General features: G+C 39.3%; 1 protein-coding gene across 7 annotated transcripts in view; it reads left to right on the forward strand.

The window, feature by feature from the left end:
- Positions 1–14,766, forward strand: part of LOC139592071 (glycerol-3-phosphate acyltransferase 3-like) — a 21,836-nt gene extending 7,070 nt beyond the window's left edge. For 2 of the 7 annotated variants that reach the window (XM_071431443.1, XM_071431442.1), the window contains 11 exons: positions 7,425–7,497; positions 9,007–9,277; positions 9,666–9,740; positions 10,040–10,129; positions 10,452–10,545; positions 10,839–10,954; positions 11,705–11,760; positions 12,105–12,190; positions 12,837–12,965; positions 13,376–13,455; positions 13,897–14,766. In XM_071431443.1, coding sequence (XP_071287544.1) covers positions 7,470–7,497; positions 9,007–9,277; positions 9,666–9,740; positions 10,040–10,129; positions 10,452–10,545; positions 10,839–10,954; positions 11,705–11,760; positions 12,105–12,190; positions 12,837–12,965; positions 13,376–13,455; positions 13,897–14,011 — 1,140 coding nt within the window. In that variant the 5' untranslated portion in view covers positions 7,425–7,469 and the 3' untranslated portion in view covers positions 14,012–14,766. Of the gene's footprint in view, positions 1–53; positions 410–7,424; positions 7,498–9,006; positions 9,278–9,665; positions 9,741–10,039; positions 10,130–10,451; positions 10,546–10,838; positions 10,955–11,704; positions 11,761–12,104; positions 12,191–12,836; positions 12,966–13,375; positions 13,456–13,896 lie in introns of those variants that run through there. The other 5 variants (XM_071431448.1, XM_071431446.1, XM_071431444.1 and 2 more) reach the window with 5 other exon arrangements.
- Positions 14,767–19,660: the final 4,894 nt, after the last annotated feature.

Below are 19,660 nucleotides of genomic sequence, written 5' to 3' on the forward strand. Positions count from 1 at the left end.
TTCTTCTCCCCTGGTGAGCAAATGCTTATCAATTACAAGGAAGTGGGTGGAGTTAGGGCGGGACAAAGGGCAGAAATTACTTTTATCATTGAGAGTATCAGTAGTGTCAGTCTTCAGTGAGCAATAGCCTTCTCCTAGAGACAGAATGTGTAATTTTTCTTTGCCTCTGTCTCTTGAAGCTTGCTAGATTCTCCACTGCAGATGAGCATATATTCTCAGAAAGGCAGCTGATTGTCATTTTGGAGGGGCAAACATGGAAGAAAATAGAGAAGGTCATGGCCTTGCAGAAGGCAAGATTTTGTCTGTCTGGATGATTTTGTTTGTGGCATTAGTTTTGTTGCCTTCGATATTTCGAGTGTCACTGGGGATTTCTCATTTCTATGTGAAAATTGTAATTAAAATGTTAGAGGTAAGTTGAGAAGTGAGTTCAAAAGATATGTGTTTGCTAGAGGACGTGTGTAATAAAAAATAAAAATAATATTTTTATTTTTTATTAAACATGTCCTGTAGCAAACACATACCTTTTCTTCTGACTTTTATGGCATTTGATATAAATGCCATAAAAGTCAGAAGAAAACAAAATCCATTAACTTGCATGTTATTTGCAGCTTTATTTTATATGATCATCTTTTGAGGGGTATCTTTAATGATATCTAGTTATGTGCTGCTTATCATCTGAGACTGGTTTGAGGTTTTTTGGGGTTAAAGTAGAGATTCCATGGTATTTTCTTCTAGTTCATGCTTGTTAGAATGCTTCATGCAAGTAGAATACTCATGACAAGTCAAGTATAAAGAAAAAGATCTATTAGTTTGTGGAGCTGGTAAGTAATAAAAACGTGTATTTTAGATGTATATAAGTTTCAGTGGTTTTGTTTGGATTGTTTTAATTGCATGGAATTAATATTCCAGGTAAGAACACTGATTCTGTGTGTTTGCTTCACCCAGTTATAAATCTGGGGGATCCAGCAGTTACAAGTTCTGCTGTACAAGACTTAAAGAAATCTGTGTGCAACCTTCTAAAAGTGGAATTTTTCTAGAGATAAACAGATAATGGCTAAGATTCTGATCCTGCTTCTATCAATAAAAAGGTTTCTGGGGCTTTTTGTAAGCCAGAATCCCATTTAGTTTTTCAAGTTTGGTGTTTCATATCCATTATTAGCCAGAAGTAGATGCTGTGATTTCATCATATTGAACAGTAAACATTTCCATTTTCCAGTAGATTGACTTTGTGCTTCTGGTGTAAACCTGCTTTCTGTGAATATACTTTCTACTTGTGGCAGAAAACGTTACTATTATTTTTGCTATTATTATTAAGCCCTTGGAGTAATCTGCAGTAATTTTGCAGTAGAACATGTCTGTAACAGTGTGATACAGTTAATATCATGACCATCTTACCTTGCCAGTTCTGTCTTTTATCCTTCTTATATTCTCTTTTGTTTGTTGTTGTTTGGGGGGTTGTTTGTTTGTTTTAGTACTGATTAGGAGCTCTTGAGCAGTATCTGTCTTCAGCTGCATGAACATCATTTAGCATAGTGCAGATGACTGCAAAATTTAGGGGTTACTTATTTTTTTCAGATACTGATGTCAGTGGGCAATGACTGCCTGTGGTGGCTGTATGTAATATTGGGCTTTATATGTGAAATATTTTTTAATCAGACAGTGGTATGCTAATTAAATCCCTAATTAAGAGCTACTCTAATATCAAACCTGTCTTTAGGCAACTTTGCTGTTGCAGTTGGTGGGCATCAAAATAATTTCTGGGTTTCTTTTTTCCCAACTCCAAGAGATGTTTGACCCACTCAGTGTGTGTTCTATGTAGGAAGGTACTTCTCTTTGGTAAAGCACTTGAAGTATTTTTCTCTCCACAGTTTTTGTAACAGGTTATTAGTGATAATTCCATGCTCACAATGTGGAGGATCAATGTGCTGAAAAATAAATAAGTTAATTGTTATGTGATCAGCTATAGCCTTTTGTGTCTAATTTCCTGTTGCCACAGCAGCTAATAACAGGAACAGCACAACTCCATGCACTGCTATTTAGGTTGGCTCATTTCGTTTTGTTCAAAATTGTTCCCTAATTGTCCTGTGGGCAAAAAAGGAGCTTCTGCTGTTTTCATCTTACAATTAATTCCAATGGTTTTCTTTGAAGTATTGTCAAATGCTTCTCATTGTGCCACAAAAGTAGTTAAGAGCTATCTTGGTGGAAAATGGGAGGGAGAAAGAATGGAGGGGGTGTTAGGTCCCCTTTGCTTGTAATGTGGCCCACTAGGCTCTTAGGAAGAAAGGATAGGACTGGAAAAACCTGGGTTAAAGCTTGTGCATGGAACTGCTGAGCCTATTCTTGGAGTCCTGGGGCTTTTTCACCAGAATACAGCTAAAATTGCAGCTTGGGATAAGTCAGCTTTAAGGCAGGCTTGTCTGAGATATGAAAAACCTGACATTGAAACCCTGGAGAGGTGTTGGCTGGTTTCTAGCTGTGGTGTTGTGTTCCTGCGATATTGCTAACGGGATAATGCACAGAGACCATCTGTGGTTCCTGTTGTCCTCTGGAATGGTGCAACAGGATGCCTTCCCAGAGAGCTGAGCTGGAAATGCTGAAGATGCTTAGTCACACATTAGCACACTGCTGTCTATATTGCAGGAATATCACTGCTCGAGGAAGTGCCAAAGAACTGGGTGATGCTTCAGCAAAAATCCAGCCTTGAGCACTATGGCTGGTCACTCCATTGTGTTGCATTTGACTTAGTTTGTTATGTAGACCAGCAAAACTAATAGAAACCTTCTCACCTGAGGAGTTTCTTTATATCTGTTTCTTACAGCTGAGCAGAGGAAAAGTATGTTTTATTTTCCTCCATGTTTGGCAACTTGAGAAAAATAGCAGTGGAGACTGAAATCAAGGACTTCAAAGTAAAAAAAAAAAAAGTTAAAAATTTTGTTTTCAAAGAAAATGTATCTTTAGACCTTACTTAATTTGTTGGGAGCAAAAAAGGTGTTTCAGAATAGAACTCAAGTTTTCAGATCTATCACTAAGTAATGAGCAATGGTGGCATATGATGAGATAAGTCGCTTTGATTTCTTGACTTCACTGAAGTGTTATAGCACTGTGAGTGGTGATTGGAATAAATGGGGAAAATGTAATCATGCATGGAAAAAATTTTTACCTTCTGCTGCTTTTCCATCAAGGAATCTAGATACTTGTTATTTTAGAAAGATAATAAATCATTTTATAAAAGCAAGATTCAAGGTTTGAAAATTTGGGGTGACTGTTTTTGTTTGCAGGTGCTTTTTGTGGTTGGGTTTTTGTTTGGATTTTGTTGTTTTTTTTTTTTTAGGACATATGGATAATATAATAGCAAAAGACCTCCAATACAGTAATTTCTCAATTGCATATATATTAGCCCATAATTCTTCTTCTTATTACCCTTACATTATCCTTCAAGTATTTCTAGAAATTATAAGGGTGAACGTGGTTTGGGTGTTGTTAGGGTTATTCTTTCACATGTGCTTGTAAACTTTTATTTGTAAATAATGTCTTTTCTCTGAGCTTTGTCCATCCTGGGGTTTGTTGGAAATGAGGATATTAGCAAAGCTGTTCCAGGAATGTTACTCTAGTGATTGCAAAAGAAGATGCATTTGCTAGGATGAAATCTATGCCATGTTCTCAGAGCCATGTGAAGAGTCCAAGAAACACATTAAACAGCTATAGCTCTATTTGCCAAGAAATGTTCTGGAGTTCTACAAGATCTGAACTTCTGTATGAAATTGGAGCATTGTTGCTTCTAGAGAAAAAGAAATCAGCCATCTAAAAATTGTGAGTAGTTTTTGCATTGAGAGCTCATTTGTACATGGAGGTAGCTCGTATGCTGTGCACTCCTACTGGAGTATGGCGGATGTTGCTGACACTTCAGCTGGTGAAAAATTGCACTGCTGTGCTTTTAAATACATGGCTATCCTTAGCTGGCCTCTCCATCAAAACCCAAACAAATTATATCTGTACTTTTATCCCAAACAGCCTCTTCTCAACCCATTTCATCAGTCCCCATGGAGCAGCCAGGAGATTTGTGAGTCCTTTTCGTAGCCTGAGGGTGGACAGTCACATCTTCTCAGACACTGAGTGTAACACTCACACTATTTGATCTGTGTTCATGTTTGTAATGGGCAAGGGGAAATAATGCCAGGCAGAAACCACTGTTGAGTGAAGAGGTCACAAGTGCTTGATCTTAGATGGTGATTTTAGTTCATGCTGAAAACTTACCAAACTTCTCTTTGACACTGTAGTGGAAGACTTTACATGGAGGAGCAACTTTACATTGCCCCAAAGCTTTTGTCATGCATGAGGAAAAGATTGAGAAAAGCTCATGTAATGAGTGATTAGAAAAACCTTTTGTGAGAATATGGGAGAAGAGGTAGTAAAATATGGGAAGAGAGGCAAAACTGAATTATTACTTAGTATGGAAAGATGGAGTATTGAGCTGTACTCAATACAAAAGCGAAAAGGGAGGAAAAATTGTGCAAGATATGAGATTTCAGGAAATGAACGTTTCACATTGTCTTTCATGTCATGTCCTGTGAAGACAGTAATTAACATAAAGCAGTATTGGGCACCCTCATTTTATTTAGAATGTAATTACAGGAAGCTCAAACAAATGACTGTTGACTTAAGCTGTCAAGTATTCAGTATTTCAGGTGGGATCAACCATTAGGTGTTTGGACTTCTAGTATCCTCATCACTTCAGAAATGGGAGTGAGGGAAAGCACAACATCTGAGTTCTCATTCAGTCAGCAGATGTGGGAATGAAGTTGCTACATTTAATACTTAAATTCTGTCTTAGTTGCAACATCTGTAGGTTTTTTTGTAAGGTATTTAAAACATCCTTTCATTACTGTTTTGCAACAGAGACCAGCGTGACAGCTCTGTCTCAATACTGTGCAATACAAAGGTGATCACAAAGCCTTATTTCATTTTGGAAAACAAATTCTATGTACAGATGCTACCAAAGGCAGAACAACACAGTAGCCACTGAAGAGTTAGTCAGTCCAGAGTTTGACCCAGACAGATGGCTTTGACAGGTGTCAATTCAATGGCTGGACTGAAAGCCTAAGACCTGGGTGACTCTACACCTGTATTCCCTCCTCACTGCTTGTTCTTCAGTCTCCCATGTCAAGCCATGAGTTAGGAGAATTTCATGTCCCATGATGGTTTGTGGAAATATATTGCCTTTTTTCTTGCTCACATACTCTGCCCAAATCTTTCCCATGGTAAACCTCAGTTCTTGTAGTAGAAGAGAAAATAGATAACTGCTCCTTAAGCAACTGCTCTGTGCCAGTCCAGACTTTGTAGATGCCTGTCTCAGCCATCTCAGCCAGCTCTTTCCCAAGCTAATGAGCCCTGTGTAACTGTTCAGCCTTTGAAAGCTAAGCTCTTCTTCATCTTTCTGGGACACTGCCTTTGTAGCCTGGACTATTTAGTTTAGGTCTGCCACTTTTGCCTCACTCTTTCTCTGTGCTAGGAGGCAAGATTTTATAATTTACTAATAAGCTTTATTAATTTTTGTGGGTTTTGACTTGTCTTGCTCATTTAGATTAGTTAACATGTATTTTTGGAGTCAGCTTGGTCAATGACTGTCACCCTTTTTCTATCTGGGAATCAAAAGTCAGCCTCCTGGAGGTATTCCAGATCCTTCAGGACAGTATGAGCAAGCTCATTTCTGGCAGTCCTGGCCAGCTGACAGGTGCTTTTTATGTAGGAGGACAATGATAGGCAAGATAAGGGTGGTAGACAGGAAACAGGAAAGCAGAGACTAAGGCAGAAGGCTTTATTTGTCAGTCTCAAAATATTTTATGTTTTATATTTTTTCCTCTCTCATGCCATGCAACTATCCTAAAGGATGTTGGGGAAGAGATGAGGACTAGCAGTATTTTGTAAAGAGGTTAAATTTGCCATGTCTGCCTTACTCTCTTTTGCAATGTACCTGTACCTGTTCTGTATGTTCTTTCATTTCTCAGTGTGTGGGCTGCTGTTTTCATGACATCCCTTGGTTCCACCTGGCTCCACTATTCTGAATGACTCTCCATGTGTTGCAAAAGATGGAGAGATGATGTACCTGTTGACCTTTTCAGGAGAATAATCAGGAAGTATAGACAAGATGATGCTCTGTGGTGCAGGTTTTTTAATTTCTTTTTTGGGGAGGTTGTTTGCTTTATGGTGTTACTAAAGAAGGTTTGTATGGAGTTTAAAATACTACATTAAAGCCTATTCTGCCTTCACTTTTTTCTTTTCTTTTATGATGGCTGGTAAAAAAAGGTCAGCTATGAGTAACTAAAATATCCTAGTTATGTCAAGGCAAAGCATCCGTTTTGTTACTGACTTAACTTTGATAGCTACAGAAAGAGCATGCGAAACTTAAGGGTGGCAAAAAACTGGTTGATGTTTGCACATGAGACATGTTGTAATGTAGTGAAGACTGTTTGAGATCAGCTTTGTGGTGACTTGTGTGGCTGCACATGTCAGCTAGAGGGAAAGACACTGTTTAGCAAGAGTTTATATGAAACAGATTGTCCTTATCTATTGTAGATGGGAACCCTTAATAGCAGGTGAAGGCATAAACTGAGTGGGTCACTGAGCCTTTAATAATGAGCAGAGCCTACACTCAAGCATCCTATGCTCTTTGTTAGGGCAGGTACCTTGACAGAAATACAGCCAGATTTTAGTACTCATGGGAACTACAATTTATGTCTATGTATGTGTGATGAAAACAGTCAAAACTAGGAAAACTTCAAAAATCAGGCATAATTTTATATTTGATTTTGCTAATGGAGAGTTTTATGATGCTCTATGCAAGGAGAAGAAACGGTTTAGCCCAAAAAAATGAATACAGGGAAGGGTGAAAGCTCCTTACCACACCTGCTGCCTTCTGAAATATTATCGATACACAATGTTGCCAGCTCTGTTTCCTGTCAACAGAAACCACTTGAATGCCCTCAAAATGAATTAACCTCTTTTATTCTTTAAAATAAAATTTTTAGTTCTATTTTTCTGGCACACCTCTAATGTCAGTGATATTATTTTGTATAATCTTATTGCCTGAAGCTAACTAGAGAAGAGAGAGTTTTGGGTACATTGGATCTTATAGAGTCTCATAGGTATCTCAGTAATTTGTTGGACCCCCAGAAAAAAAACAACTGCCTGTGTCCTGAAAAGAAGGTTGAGCCAAACAAATTTTCCTGGAAATGGCAAAAGGTAGTCTATGTAACAAATGAAATGGGAGGTCTGCAGGGCACCCTTCAGGCTGAATTTGAAAAATGAAAATTCTAGACCTGGCAGGGGCAAAAGAGTCTCAGACAATTCACCTGAGGTAATTGCAGAATGTCTGGAAATGATGAAATGAAAACCATCAACATCTACTTTTCTTGTTTTGGGAACAGTGGGCCACCCTGCAGATTGAGGAGGGAGTAAAAAAGCAGAAGGCGATGGCACTTGAAAATTTAATCTCCACTGGTAAGATCTCTGGATGAAGGGGACACAGCACTATTTATCATGTAAAAAGGCAGCTATTTAACAATCTTACTTGGAAAGGAGTTTGATGAGCAAATATCCATTGAAGCTATAAACATACATAAGCATGTTATAAAAAAGATAATCCCTGAGTTTTGTGAATAAAAGGAATTAGAGACTAGTGTGGGAATAGAAAGACATTGCTGATAAACATTTGGGAAGCATCACTGTTTTCATAAGTGTTTTTTGCTTTTGGGCTCCATCAGCTCTCTCTTTACAGGATTGGGATAAATTAGTGTTCTTTGTGCTTGACATGGCTCTGCATAGTTATCTTTTGCTTCTTGTAACTCCTAGCACCCAAAAAAATCCAGGCTCTCAAATAAAAGATTTACAGCATCCCATGGATCACAGATAGAATTTGTACTCTTTTCTAGACGTGAGGATAAAATCAAAATAATTTTTTCCCCAACTATTTTTCCTTCCTTCTTTGATCAAAGAGTTAAGTTCTCATAGTTATCCTTTTACTTGTAGTGCCATTTTTAGTGATTAGTCATGTAGGCTGCTTGGTTTGTCAGCTAATAATTTTCTGGTCTGATGATTTCCTGGGAGTTGAAGGTTTTACTGAAGTGCCGATGGAGGAAAACTTTGTGATTCTGATCAGGGGGAGGTAGGTTGATCAAGATAAATTAATGTATTTTTATAATGCATACTTAATGTCATCCAATATGCCCCATCAAAAAGAAAAAAAAAAGAGGTGAGGGAGGCAAACAAAAAAGCCAAGTGTTAGCTGGTATGAACCAACAGAATTTTAGTCACTGTAACCAGCCAGATAAGAATCTGGTCCCAGAGTGACCTCAGCAGACTTGCTGCATTGCTGTCCTATGGGGTGTGATTTTACAAATAGCAGAGCAAGAATGTGTTGTCATTCTTCCTGCACAATGTGTCTGTGTAATGCTTTGTATGTCTGGGAGGGGAGAAACCCAGGCACTTTCAAGTTTTTTGGTAGGGAAGTGACTCTTAACAGAGAAGGGATGGGGGGAGATAGAAGGTTCCAAGGAAAAAAAAAATATGCAGAGGAAGGTGTTTTTTACAGCTGGGAAACAATAAAGCTAATCAACATCAGCAAGAACAATCATACAAACTCTGCCTGAATTTGAGTCAAGGCACCAGGAGGGATCTGCTGCCTTGGCAGTGTATATGTGACATTTCTAGGTGCAAGTGCCTATGTTGTTTGGTAAACAATAATGAAGTAGGTGCTGTGCTCAAGGTTTTATTTGCAGCTTGATCAGAATCCTTTTCTCCTTCCTCAGCAACTTAGGGGCGTAATATGGCATAGGATTAGAGAAGTAACTTGTGGAATGAACTGTCAGTATGTAAATGAGGCATAGCAGTGAATTATTGTGCTTGAATAGGAGAGCTGTTTCTAAAAAGTATATGTATTTCTTGATATTCTTTTTGGAATCCATGTTGTTTATTTCACCTTGTGGAAGGAAGGCTCATTTCCTCATGCAGGGATCATCCAGAGAGATGAGACTCCCATGGAAAAGGAGGTTGTTGGCCAATGCCAAGGATGTTTCAGCCTTGCTGATGTCATGTACTTCTCCAAGAAGGGCTGTGAGGCAGTTGCGGAGGATGAAGTCACTCGACGGTTCTCCTCTGAGGAGCTGCTGTCCTGGAATCTCCTCAGCAGAACCAATGCCAACCTGCACCATGTCAGCTGGAAACTGGCTGCTGTGTGGGTCACTGGCATCCTAATTCGGTATTGCCTCCTGCTGCCTTTCCGGTGAGCCAGACAGGGTTTGCTGGGATCCTATTTCATGGTACTTTTTACAGAAGGGGTGAAATAGTATGCTATTGGCTAGTGGTGGAAGGAGAATCTGGCATGACCTTTCCAAGAAGCCATCTAAACTCAAATATCCCTTAAAAAAAAAAAAAGTAAATTTCTCACTTTCCATATGCTTAATTAGTAATTAATTTGCTTTTAAAATCCAGCAAAGCTGGATGAAATGGTTTGTGTGCTGGTTAGCTGAGTAGTTTGTTGCTAGTTAGATGCTATTAAATGCTGGAAGGAAGCATTGTGAAGTGGATTAAAGAGCCAAGTAAGAAAACCTTCTTGCTTACTCCTCCAGTTTTGCTTCTTGCCATTTAATTAAGATTATTTTACTTTGTAGCATCTGCTTGTCTGTTTTCAGCATCCTGTTGCTGGTGTTGGCCACTACTGTAGTGGGACGGTTTCCAAATGGCAGGTAGGTATTTGCTGAGGGCTCTTTCAATTCTTCTGTATTTCTTTAAGGATTTGAACTAGCAGTTGGAACAGTCTGCTGAAGTCCAGAGGATTGATGTGGACTATCATGGGGTGACTTTTTCTCTCCTGTAAAATTACAAAGTGTTTTGAGAGAAAGTTATGGCAATGGCATCTGAAAGCAGACATGCAGTGTGAACCTTAGAATGGTCTTTGTAGTAACAGCAATTTGGGATAACTCGGAGAGTTTACATTGCATATGTGGCTCCACAGAACTAGAAATGTATGCTTCATTTCTTTTAGAGTTAAAGGCTGGCTGAGCAACCAGGTCCAGATGATATGTGCCACCTTAGGTATCCGATGTCTGAGTGGCCTTGTTCATTTCCATAACAGGTGAGTGCTGCCACCTTGCCCTTTATTAGTCTGGAATTTGTTCCTTGCAGTATTTAACATCCCAAGTTTTGGAGCAGGATACTTATTCCATTACTGCTGGGATACTTGGTGATGGTACAACTTGATCCAAAAAGCTGTTTGGATCATCCAGACTCTCTCAGGATGTTCACATGCCCTCCTGTGTTTCCTGCTGTGTATTGGCAGGGTGTGTGTAGATGATGTAGTACTCTTCAGACACTTAGATATTATTCAGTGCTTGCCACCTGATTGGGATTGTAGTCTGGAAAATAAACATTAATTACTTTTATGGTCATCATTGCAGGGAAAACAAACCACAGGAAGGAGGCATCTGTGTAGCCAACCACACATCTCCATTGGATGTCCTAATCCTGGCCAGTGATGGATGCTATTCCTTGGTATGAACAAGACAGTTGGTGAATATCAGTAAGGTTGAGATGTCCATAGATGTAGCATTGGGTAAAAGGATGAACCTCCTCATAGAACATTTGGGATTTGACAGCATTTAAACTCACATTCTGAACTGCAAAAAAACTAGATGCAAGCAGGTGTGTGCACATGTATGACCAAGGGGATTGGTATAATTTGTAAATAAGCTTAGAAATGGTTGCATCTGTGTTTAGAATTTAATAATTTAAGTGTGTGTCTGAGTGTGTGTTTGCTTTGTAACAAGTTTCTTTTGGACTTGCAGGTTGGCCAGGTACATGGAGGGCTTTTGGGACTTATTCAAAAATCCTGCATGCGAACCTCTCAGCATGTCTTGTTTGAACGCTCAGAAATGAAAGACCGTCACCTGGTGAGGAAAAAGTAAGGTAGTGAGGTGTTTGCTTCATTGTCTGGTCAGGTGTGGTAATTTGTCATCAGTGTTGACATTTTTTGTCATCGTCTTTTGTTGTTGTTGTTGTTGTTGGGTTTGTTTGGTTTGGTTTTGTTTTGCTTTGCTTTGTGTTTTGTTGTTTTTTTTTTTTTTAATGTATGGTGTTTTGATTTTGTCCTTTAATGCAGGCCAAAGAGGAGCTCCATGCTTTGAGCTCCATGCTTTTGAGTTGTAGAAAAGACAGTTGTCTTGGAAAATGACCGATCTTAGTGTCAGTAATCTGCTTAGTGGTGATATTTGTGGTTTTAAGTGATGCAGCAAATGTAGTAAGATAGTGACCTGTCACTTAACTAAACGTGGAGAATCCTTAGATACATGTAAAGCTGATGTTGGGAACCTAGAAAGCATGAAAACTAGAAATTTGGAATATATTTCAGTCTAAAAAAAGTTTGACTGCATTCATGGCTGGAATCTGGGAAGTTATTTTCACATGCTTCAAGAACCACCATTCTCTGGTTAAAATGGAACTTCATACAGCTTTGTAGAAAATCTACTTTTTTAATTCAAGAGATACTGAGATAAAAGCCTGAAACCAGAACATATTCCAGATAAGGCAACTGACTGGGTGAAAGGCAATTGGGCAAGAGCTTTTCTTGTCCTATGTGAGAGGTAATGAATGTTTAGAATCTTGGACAAAACAAATATGAAGTATACATTGAAATTTTATTTTCTCTCCACAGAATTAGAGAACACATTGCAAATAAGGCCAAGTTACCCATTTTAATTTTCCCAGAAGGTAAGAAGCAGCTGTATTGATTTTTTTACTCTTCTCACTTCTTGCCCTTGAGTGCAGTTTATTATATCTAGTCTTTAGAACTGTGGTTGTTTTTAGTTTGTAGAATTAATTCATTCTTATGAGATATTAAAGGTCAGGTTCTAGTATTTTACAACAGTTTTATGACAGTTTATTTGCTTTAGCATATAAAAGAATGAAGACATACAAGGCTCTGGGATTATGTTCCAGAACTAAAGCTTACTTTCTTCTTTAAGAACCAAGTCTCCTTAAGACAGTTTAGGATTAACTTCCTGATACTTTTCTCAGAGTGGATTAAGCCCTTCATCTATTTTAATTCTGACCAGGCACCTGCATTAACAACACATCGGTAATGATGTTTAAGAAGGGAAGCTTTGAGGTAGGAGGAACCATCCATCCAGTAGCAATCAAGGTACTGTAACTGCACTTTTCTGAACATGGAAGGATTGGTTGCAAATGCTTCTCATGTCAGGGAAGCTGTTCATGTGTAAGCCTTGAAAAGGGATATGTTTGGTGTGCATAAAGTACTGAATAAGCCCTGAGAGACAGAAACTTGTGGTTTTAAGCACTATAGGAAACATGTAATTTCTGTCCTGGCTCTTACATGCTCTGAGGATAAGGGCAGTTTTCTTGGCACTTTCAAGTCTTTCTGAGTAGCTTTAGCCAGGTCACTCTAGATCTGGAAATATTAGTTACTTTTTCTGGCACTATAATGTTACCTGATCTTATGGAAGTTCTTAAAACTGGTGTGAGCATTGTCAAGGAAACCTTTGTAGTCAGCATATATGTAGATGACAAGTTTTTACGTTTTGAATAAATCTTTTGCTATAGTTGTGTTGCAGGTCTGTAATGGTTTGACGTCATGCATTGCTTGTAAATGCTAATTGTTAGAAACTTGTAATAAATTTTGGAACTTTACTCTGAATTTACTGATGCCTTCAGGAGGTGTGATTAGATTTGCCTGTTATTTAATAAGTTGAATTGTGACTTTGTGGCAAAAAAAAAAAAAGCCCTTTATGTGATTTAAACCAAGGCAGCTTATTCTTCTTGTCTTCCAGTATGACCCCCGCTTTGGAGATGCCTTCTGGAACAGCACAAAGCATTCCATGATGACCTATGCTTTTAATGTGTTAACCAGCTGGGCTATTGTCTGCAATGTGTGGTACCTGCCACCGATGGTCAAAGAGGTTCTTACACTTTTGTATGTTTTGAAAGTGCTTGTGAAATGCTGTCTGGAAGGAGGTCTGCATTACTACACAAGGTGCTCTGAATCCTTATTGATAACTTAATGGACAGAGGCTAGGGAGCAACACTACATTACAAGTCCTGGATTTATCTAGGATGCATTCCCTGCTCTGGCCAGACCTGGGACTTCAGGCTGGGTGTTGTTTGAGGCTGTCCCAGAAACTAGAGAGCCTCCCATGTAGTTCTTTTCCGCACCAAATAGTGGCAAACCACGATCAGCTGGAACTGCTTACATTTGGCTCATGAGTCAGGCATAAATCCTACTGCCTGCTGTCTGACAAAACCTGTCTTTTTAAGTGAGGCACAGAGAAAATGTCTCTTGTAAAGCAATTAATGTTTTTTTTTTTTTCAGGAAGAAGAAGATGCTGTTCACTTTGCTGACAGAGTCAAGGCTGTCATTGCTGCTCGGGCAGGAATGTCTGTACTTCCTTGGTAAGAAGCAACACCTCTAGAATTGTTTTTAAAGGTGCTCTGTATTCTGAAATATTAGCATGGAATCCTTTAAAACCTGCTTTTTTACACTGTAGTCCACCGCCCTTACTGACTCTGATTCAGAAAATGTTACTTTATTACTTGAACAATTACATTAGAATAATTAGAATAACATAGTAGATAGAGAGAAACAGAGCTGACAGGTGGATCTAGACAGCAGGCAGTATTAGGTGAAAATTAATTACTTGCCAGTTAAATGCTGGGTTAAAAGAAGGGCATTGTGGTGTTGTAAATCTTGGCAGTATAAATCACTTAGCATTGTCTTACAGATGTCAACATTAAGAGTGGAAACTGCTTTGACTACATAGTCTAAATATAGTAATGTTTTTCTGCCTTGACCCTGAAGTGAGTTTAAGGCTGTTTCTTTTCTGTATCTTTCAGGGATGGAGGACTGAAAAGGAAAAAGGTCAAAGAGTCTTTCAAGGAAGAGCAACAGAAAAAATATTGCCAGATAGTAATAGAAAATGGATCTGTGGGAAACGGAAATGTTTGTTAAATGCTATTTATTTTATCTCATTTTTCCATGACTTATCTCTACCAGAAAATAGACTGGCTTTATATTAAGCCCAACATGTTTTCCTTCTGTTCCCATAAGATATTTTGCATGTGACACAGCAGGGAAACAATAAAGAAATATCCTTATTTAAAGCGAAGTACTATAATTTTATAAATAGGAAAACATAAAATATGCTAATAAAGTTCTCCCTGATGCTGAGAAGAATCTACAGTAAAATTAATTATGTTCATTAAAGTATGACTTTAAAATATTTGCAATACCTTGAGGACTTAAATGGTTACTTATAATAAATCACTTCTGTACTGCTAGACTCTTTCAGTGACTTAGACTAGCAATACTCCTGTGAGCCACAGTCACCATGTTGCTCTAGAGATAGATCTCCTGATGTCAAAAGACATGAAGCATTTCACCAAAATATGTTTTCTGAATTGCATGTTGGAGAGGAAGTGTTGTATGTCAGAGGAAAAATGGGATGCTGACTTTCTCCTCCATGTCACAAGACCAGGGATGGCATTGTAGAATATTTTCTGTTATGACAAAGAGCAGAACTGTGTCCAGGGCATCATGTACTGATGCCTGGGCGTGTGAAGCTGAGGTAAATTAATCACAGCCAAGGATACAAATGTAATAGAAAATATCCTGTGTTTTTAAATCATATCTTGTGGTTTTGTTAGATCCCTTTTTGAGTCTGTTTGTATGCATTACACAAATTAAAGAAAGCCTATGATGTGACATCCACTGTCCTCTGCTGTTGTTATTTCTAGATAGCTACTTGCTTGTGTTACCACTGGATGTGAAGGCTGAGGATTTGGCCTCTGACAAGCCCACCCTCCAGAAATAGAGCAAGTGCACTTAAGGAGTATGCAGTGGGAATATTTCTGTCTCCTATAGCATTTATTGGTATAAAATATTTGCTCTCCTAGTAAGTAGCTCTCATATCAAAGGATCAGTCTTCTTTAACCATCTGAATGTCCCTAATGAAACACACAAATAGCTCCTGTTTTGGCCAAGGTGCTCTAAAGACAGACCTTGTAAGAACAGTTAATAATGTTTACATGACAGCAGCCCATTGGCTGAAGTCTCAGAAAAGACAGAGGATCAGTGTAGGTGAGCACAAATACATCCTACAGAGGGACAGATACAACTCTACCTAGCCCTAGAGAGCCTAGAAAAACAATCTCCCATGGAGGGGCTAACAGTAGCACAGAACTGAGCTCTCCTCTTCTCTGGCCAGGCCTGGCATTGCTACAGGTGTGTGAATTTCTTTGGTGGATCAGTCAGTCTAAGTGTTGGAGTCATGGGTAAGCAGTAGGAGAATCTGCCCTTTTGCACAGCTTTTAGCCACGCAGGCTAATAGGAAAGCCACCAGGCAGTAAGGAAAATTGCTTCAGACTCTCCTGATTTGAAACAGGTCTACTTACTCCCAGCTATAGTAAGATGTGTTTCCATGGCTCTTTAAGCTGTTGATTTATTTTCTAGGTATAAAAATATGAAGAAATGTGATTGAAAATCCTGATAACTCTCAAATGCTTTCAGTGTGCCAGAGTTTAAAACTGGGAGATTGTCTTTCTGTGTGACTGATTTCTGAGAGTTGCTAACAGAACTGCAGTAAGAGAAGTGTTGAGAGCATTCTTCCTGCACTACTCCGTACTTTCTTTGTTCTCAGAGGTAAAATGGGAGACTGAATAGGCAAAAAGAGGGGCCAGACACAGGAAAATATGGGGAGATAAAAAACAACTGCTGGAAGAGAAATTTTCTGCTTCTGTTAGAAATTAGGAGATTGATATGCCTTTTTTTCCTGTCCTGCAACACTTCTCCAGCTCATTAAGAGGAGCTTAATGTGTGGAATGTGTGATCCTCATTATGGTTATGACTCCAAGTTGTGTAAAAGTAAAGCTCAGACCTCTGAATGTATGAGTATTATGTAACATTTGTGAGAGGATGGTGGGATTGTCAGTATTTTCTCAGTCATTTTTTGGCTGTCTTAGCAAAGCAAGCTGAAAACTCTGTGAAGTGGGTACTTACATATAGAATGGGGAAATAAAACCAAGTGATGAACCCAAGAACTTGCCAATTACAAGTGGAGTGTACTTTGTTACCTGCTGGTAAAAATGTCAGTCTGACTTGAAATTGAGACTACTTTGTCTTGCCCTGCTTTAAGTAAGTGTTTCTGATTTTTGGTGCTATTTTCTCTACTTACATTCCACCTCCTCCTTTCTTTTCTCTTGAAATGCAAATGAAATACAGAATATATCAGCAGAGGCCTTGGCAATTGCTTTTATCTGAAATTGTATATTGCCCTTAGACTGCTAGGGTTATGGAGGAATTGGTTATTATCCAAAAGGTCTCCACAGACAAGTATGTTTTCCTCCTCTACTAGGAGGGCATGGTGACAGTAAAAAAGAACATGTTCTTATGACAACAACATGAGTGGGAAGCTGACAGCTTATTTTTCACAATCAAGGATCTTGCACTTGTGTTACTCCTCCTCTTATCTTTCACTGGTCTTGCAGGACCAGGTTTCTAAACTATTAGAGTGTAGGAATGTGCCCCCTGTTGACAGAATGAACAAATGCTCCTTTGTCTCCTTAAAAAGGAAAAAAAGCCCAGAAGTTTCTCTCCTCCAATTGGTAAAAGACACCTCATAGGACCTTGAGGACTTCACCTCAAACCTAAGGATACCCAGTTGGACAGAAGCCAAAAGGTCCCACCTAAGCAATTCACTAGAAAAAGAAGAGAGCAAAGGAAGTCATCGCTTTTGTGGGGTGTTTATACCAGGAGCAAGAGCCTCTTGGACATGGGTCGGTTTTTCTCTGTAAAGAGCTTTGTGATTTTGCCTTTTATTAAAACTTTTCTGTTTCCAACACTACCTCAGAGCCATTCTTCTGCTTTTATGCCATCTGAGGTAGCTGGGCTATCTCAGGTGTGATGTTTCTGTGAGAGCACATAAGACCTGGCTAGAGGAAATATTATATCATTAGAGCTCCTCTTTTTTACCATGTACCTTTGCAGGATGAAATGCATCATGGTCTTGTGCTCATTTGTGGGAAATGATAGGCTAAAATGGAAGCAAGTGGAATATTTGGGTGGACCAGGCAATTAATGCCCAAAACAAAATCAAATCAAAGAAAAAAACCAAAAAACCCTGTCCTGGTTCAGGGCAAATTTTGGATAGAACCCCCAAAGGGGCTCCTCTAGGAAAGCAGATTCAATTGGCCCCTCTCCCCAACCAGTCTGGGAGAAAATACCTCCTTGGAGAAAAGTGGAAAAAACCTGTTTATTAATCAATAAAACCTCTTGCTGCTCCAAAAGAGATGACCAACTGGGAAAGTCCCCTCCCCGGGTTCAGCAGTTCAGCTCACTCAGTCTCTTATCAGTCCCTCCGGTGCTGGAAATGTCGTGGCCCAGGCCTGGCCCGGTGGGCCACAGGTGTGAGCTGCCAGTGGTCTTCTGGGTGTTCAGTCCAGAGCAGGTTTGAACAGGTCCAAAGAAAAAGGAAAAAAAACCCCACAGTCCAGGGAACTTCTTTGCCTCAGCTAGCTAAGCTAACTAAAAGCAAAGGAGAGCAACCTCCTGCTGTCTGTCTATCTGCAGACGACACAGTCCAGGAGCAGGAATGTGGAGGAGTGAGTGCAGTGTCTGAAAACAAACTGCTGCTGCTTCTCTCCCCCCTTCACTCTCTGGAACAAGTCTTAAAGGTGCAAAACTTATTATTCAGCATAAGCAGAATGTGACAATTGGAGATAAAAGCATCATACAGTCAACCTAGGACAAACTCTGTCAGTGTAAGTAATGTTTTCTCTTGTTATATTTTTAATGTATTTATTATCTGATAGCTGTGCAAACAACATAGATGAGATGTATCATCATCTTGGACAAGCCTGTGAACACTGTCTTCCTCCAGAGCACAGATTTCCTCTACTGTTTACCATTTAATATATTTAACCTTAACCAAGGAGCCTTGTTCTTTTAATTGACTGGATGACCTAATCCCCAAATTAAATATGATACAGCTAATAAGTGCAGGGAAGACCTACATTCTAGGTAGCCTTGCTTTTTAATTTGGTGCTGCTAGCTGGTACCTCTGTATGAAGCATGTGAGGGATGTTAACTGTTGCTGTGGCACTAATACATCAGGAAACTGAAACAAACCACAGTAGTCCAGGGTGCATTCATCCCAAACTTGAGCTGCCTAAGGAAATGAGCCATGAGTTGAAAATAAATGTAGGTTGGAATGAGTGAATAAAATAACTCTCTCCTGCTATGTGGGTGGGGTAGAGAACAAAAATAGCTGCTGCTTCTAATTCTTGAAGATATCACTGTTTTAATAGCTGTGTGGATAGAAAACCAGATCTATTTTAAAAAGTTCTCCTTTAGTGAAACTTGGGCAGGTGCTCATTTTTATAACGATTGTCCCTGTAACATACCTGCAAAATTGATTGGTGTAGCTCAAATCCTTTATTCCCTTGGCTCCAAATGTCTTTTTCTGCTGCTGTCTTACATTTGGGAACGTTTAAATGCTCATCTCTGACTTTTCCCGTCGGCTGGCTGTCCAAGGGGCATGGCTGAGCGTTAGAGGAGATATGCAACGGGGGCCATCTGGTGGCGTCCAGTCATTGGCAGCAAACTGCCTCGCACAGCCGGCTCTCCCATTTCCAGGAAACCACGAAAACGTAGAAATAACGTTGCATACTCCGAACACTGCATTTTCAAACATTGATAGTGGTTTACTACCCGCAAAACTTGTGCTTGCTCGAAGTTTCAGCAGCCTTTGCTGTGTGGGGTTTCTCCAGACCATCTCTTCCATGTCACAAACCAAAATCAGAACTGCTTCTTTCCTTTAGCTCATTCAAAATCAGGTAGGGGTCTTTTTTTTTTTATTTTTTTTTTTTTTATTTTATTTTTTTTTTTTATTTTAACACTCTGTAGAGGTGACAAACCTGGGATGTTCCTGGATGCAGTACAACATTTGCATTTGCTGGGATAAGTGTCTTCGGTACCTTGATGCTGTTTGATCTTGATCTGAGACTGGGGATACTTTCAGAATAAGTTTTCAGGATAATGAGGATGTTCAGAACTTGTTTTCTACCAGCATGCATTTCCTTGTGCTGTTGAGAGAACTACAAACTAGTTAGTGCCAAATTTAATAACAGTGTTTCAAACTCTTCCATGCGCAGCTTGCCGTGAACAAAACCAGGAAAAGCAGCCTGGGCAGCTCCTCACTCTAAAGAACAAATTTTGGTTACACATGCAGTCTGAGGCTTGATTTCAAGCTGACCAATGGAGGTTGGTCACAGATGAGACTTCTGGGGTTTATGGCCTCTTTGTGGGATTTGCTTTTGGAAATGTTTCTTCTGAGGTATTGTTCAGACTCTTTTGAGCAGGTTTCCCAGCTGTGGCACACATTGTGGAGATGACCTGTGAGGAGTTCACAGGTTCATTTGGTGTTTGAAAAGGAGGCTTGGAAGTTAGAGGACATCCAGCACACAGAGGCCTTCCTGGTTCTTTGTTTTTTTATTGTTTCATTGCACAGACAGGCAGCATCTTAGCTCTGTAGCCATTTCTCCTCTCCCCTCCTCTTCTATTTATTATTCTATTTAAGGATGGCTCCTCAATTAGTGTACCAGA

This window comes from Agelaius tricolor, unplaced genomic scaffold (genome assembly GCF_023055355.1).
Source record: "Agelaius tricolor isolate 1412-34295 unplaced genomic scaffold, bAgeTri1.0.p SCAF_8, whole genome shotgun sequence".
Lineage (NCBI taxonomy): Eukaryota > Metazoa > Chordata > Aves > Passeriformes > Icteridae > Agelaius > Agelaius tricolor.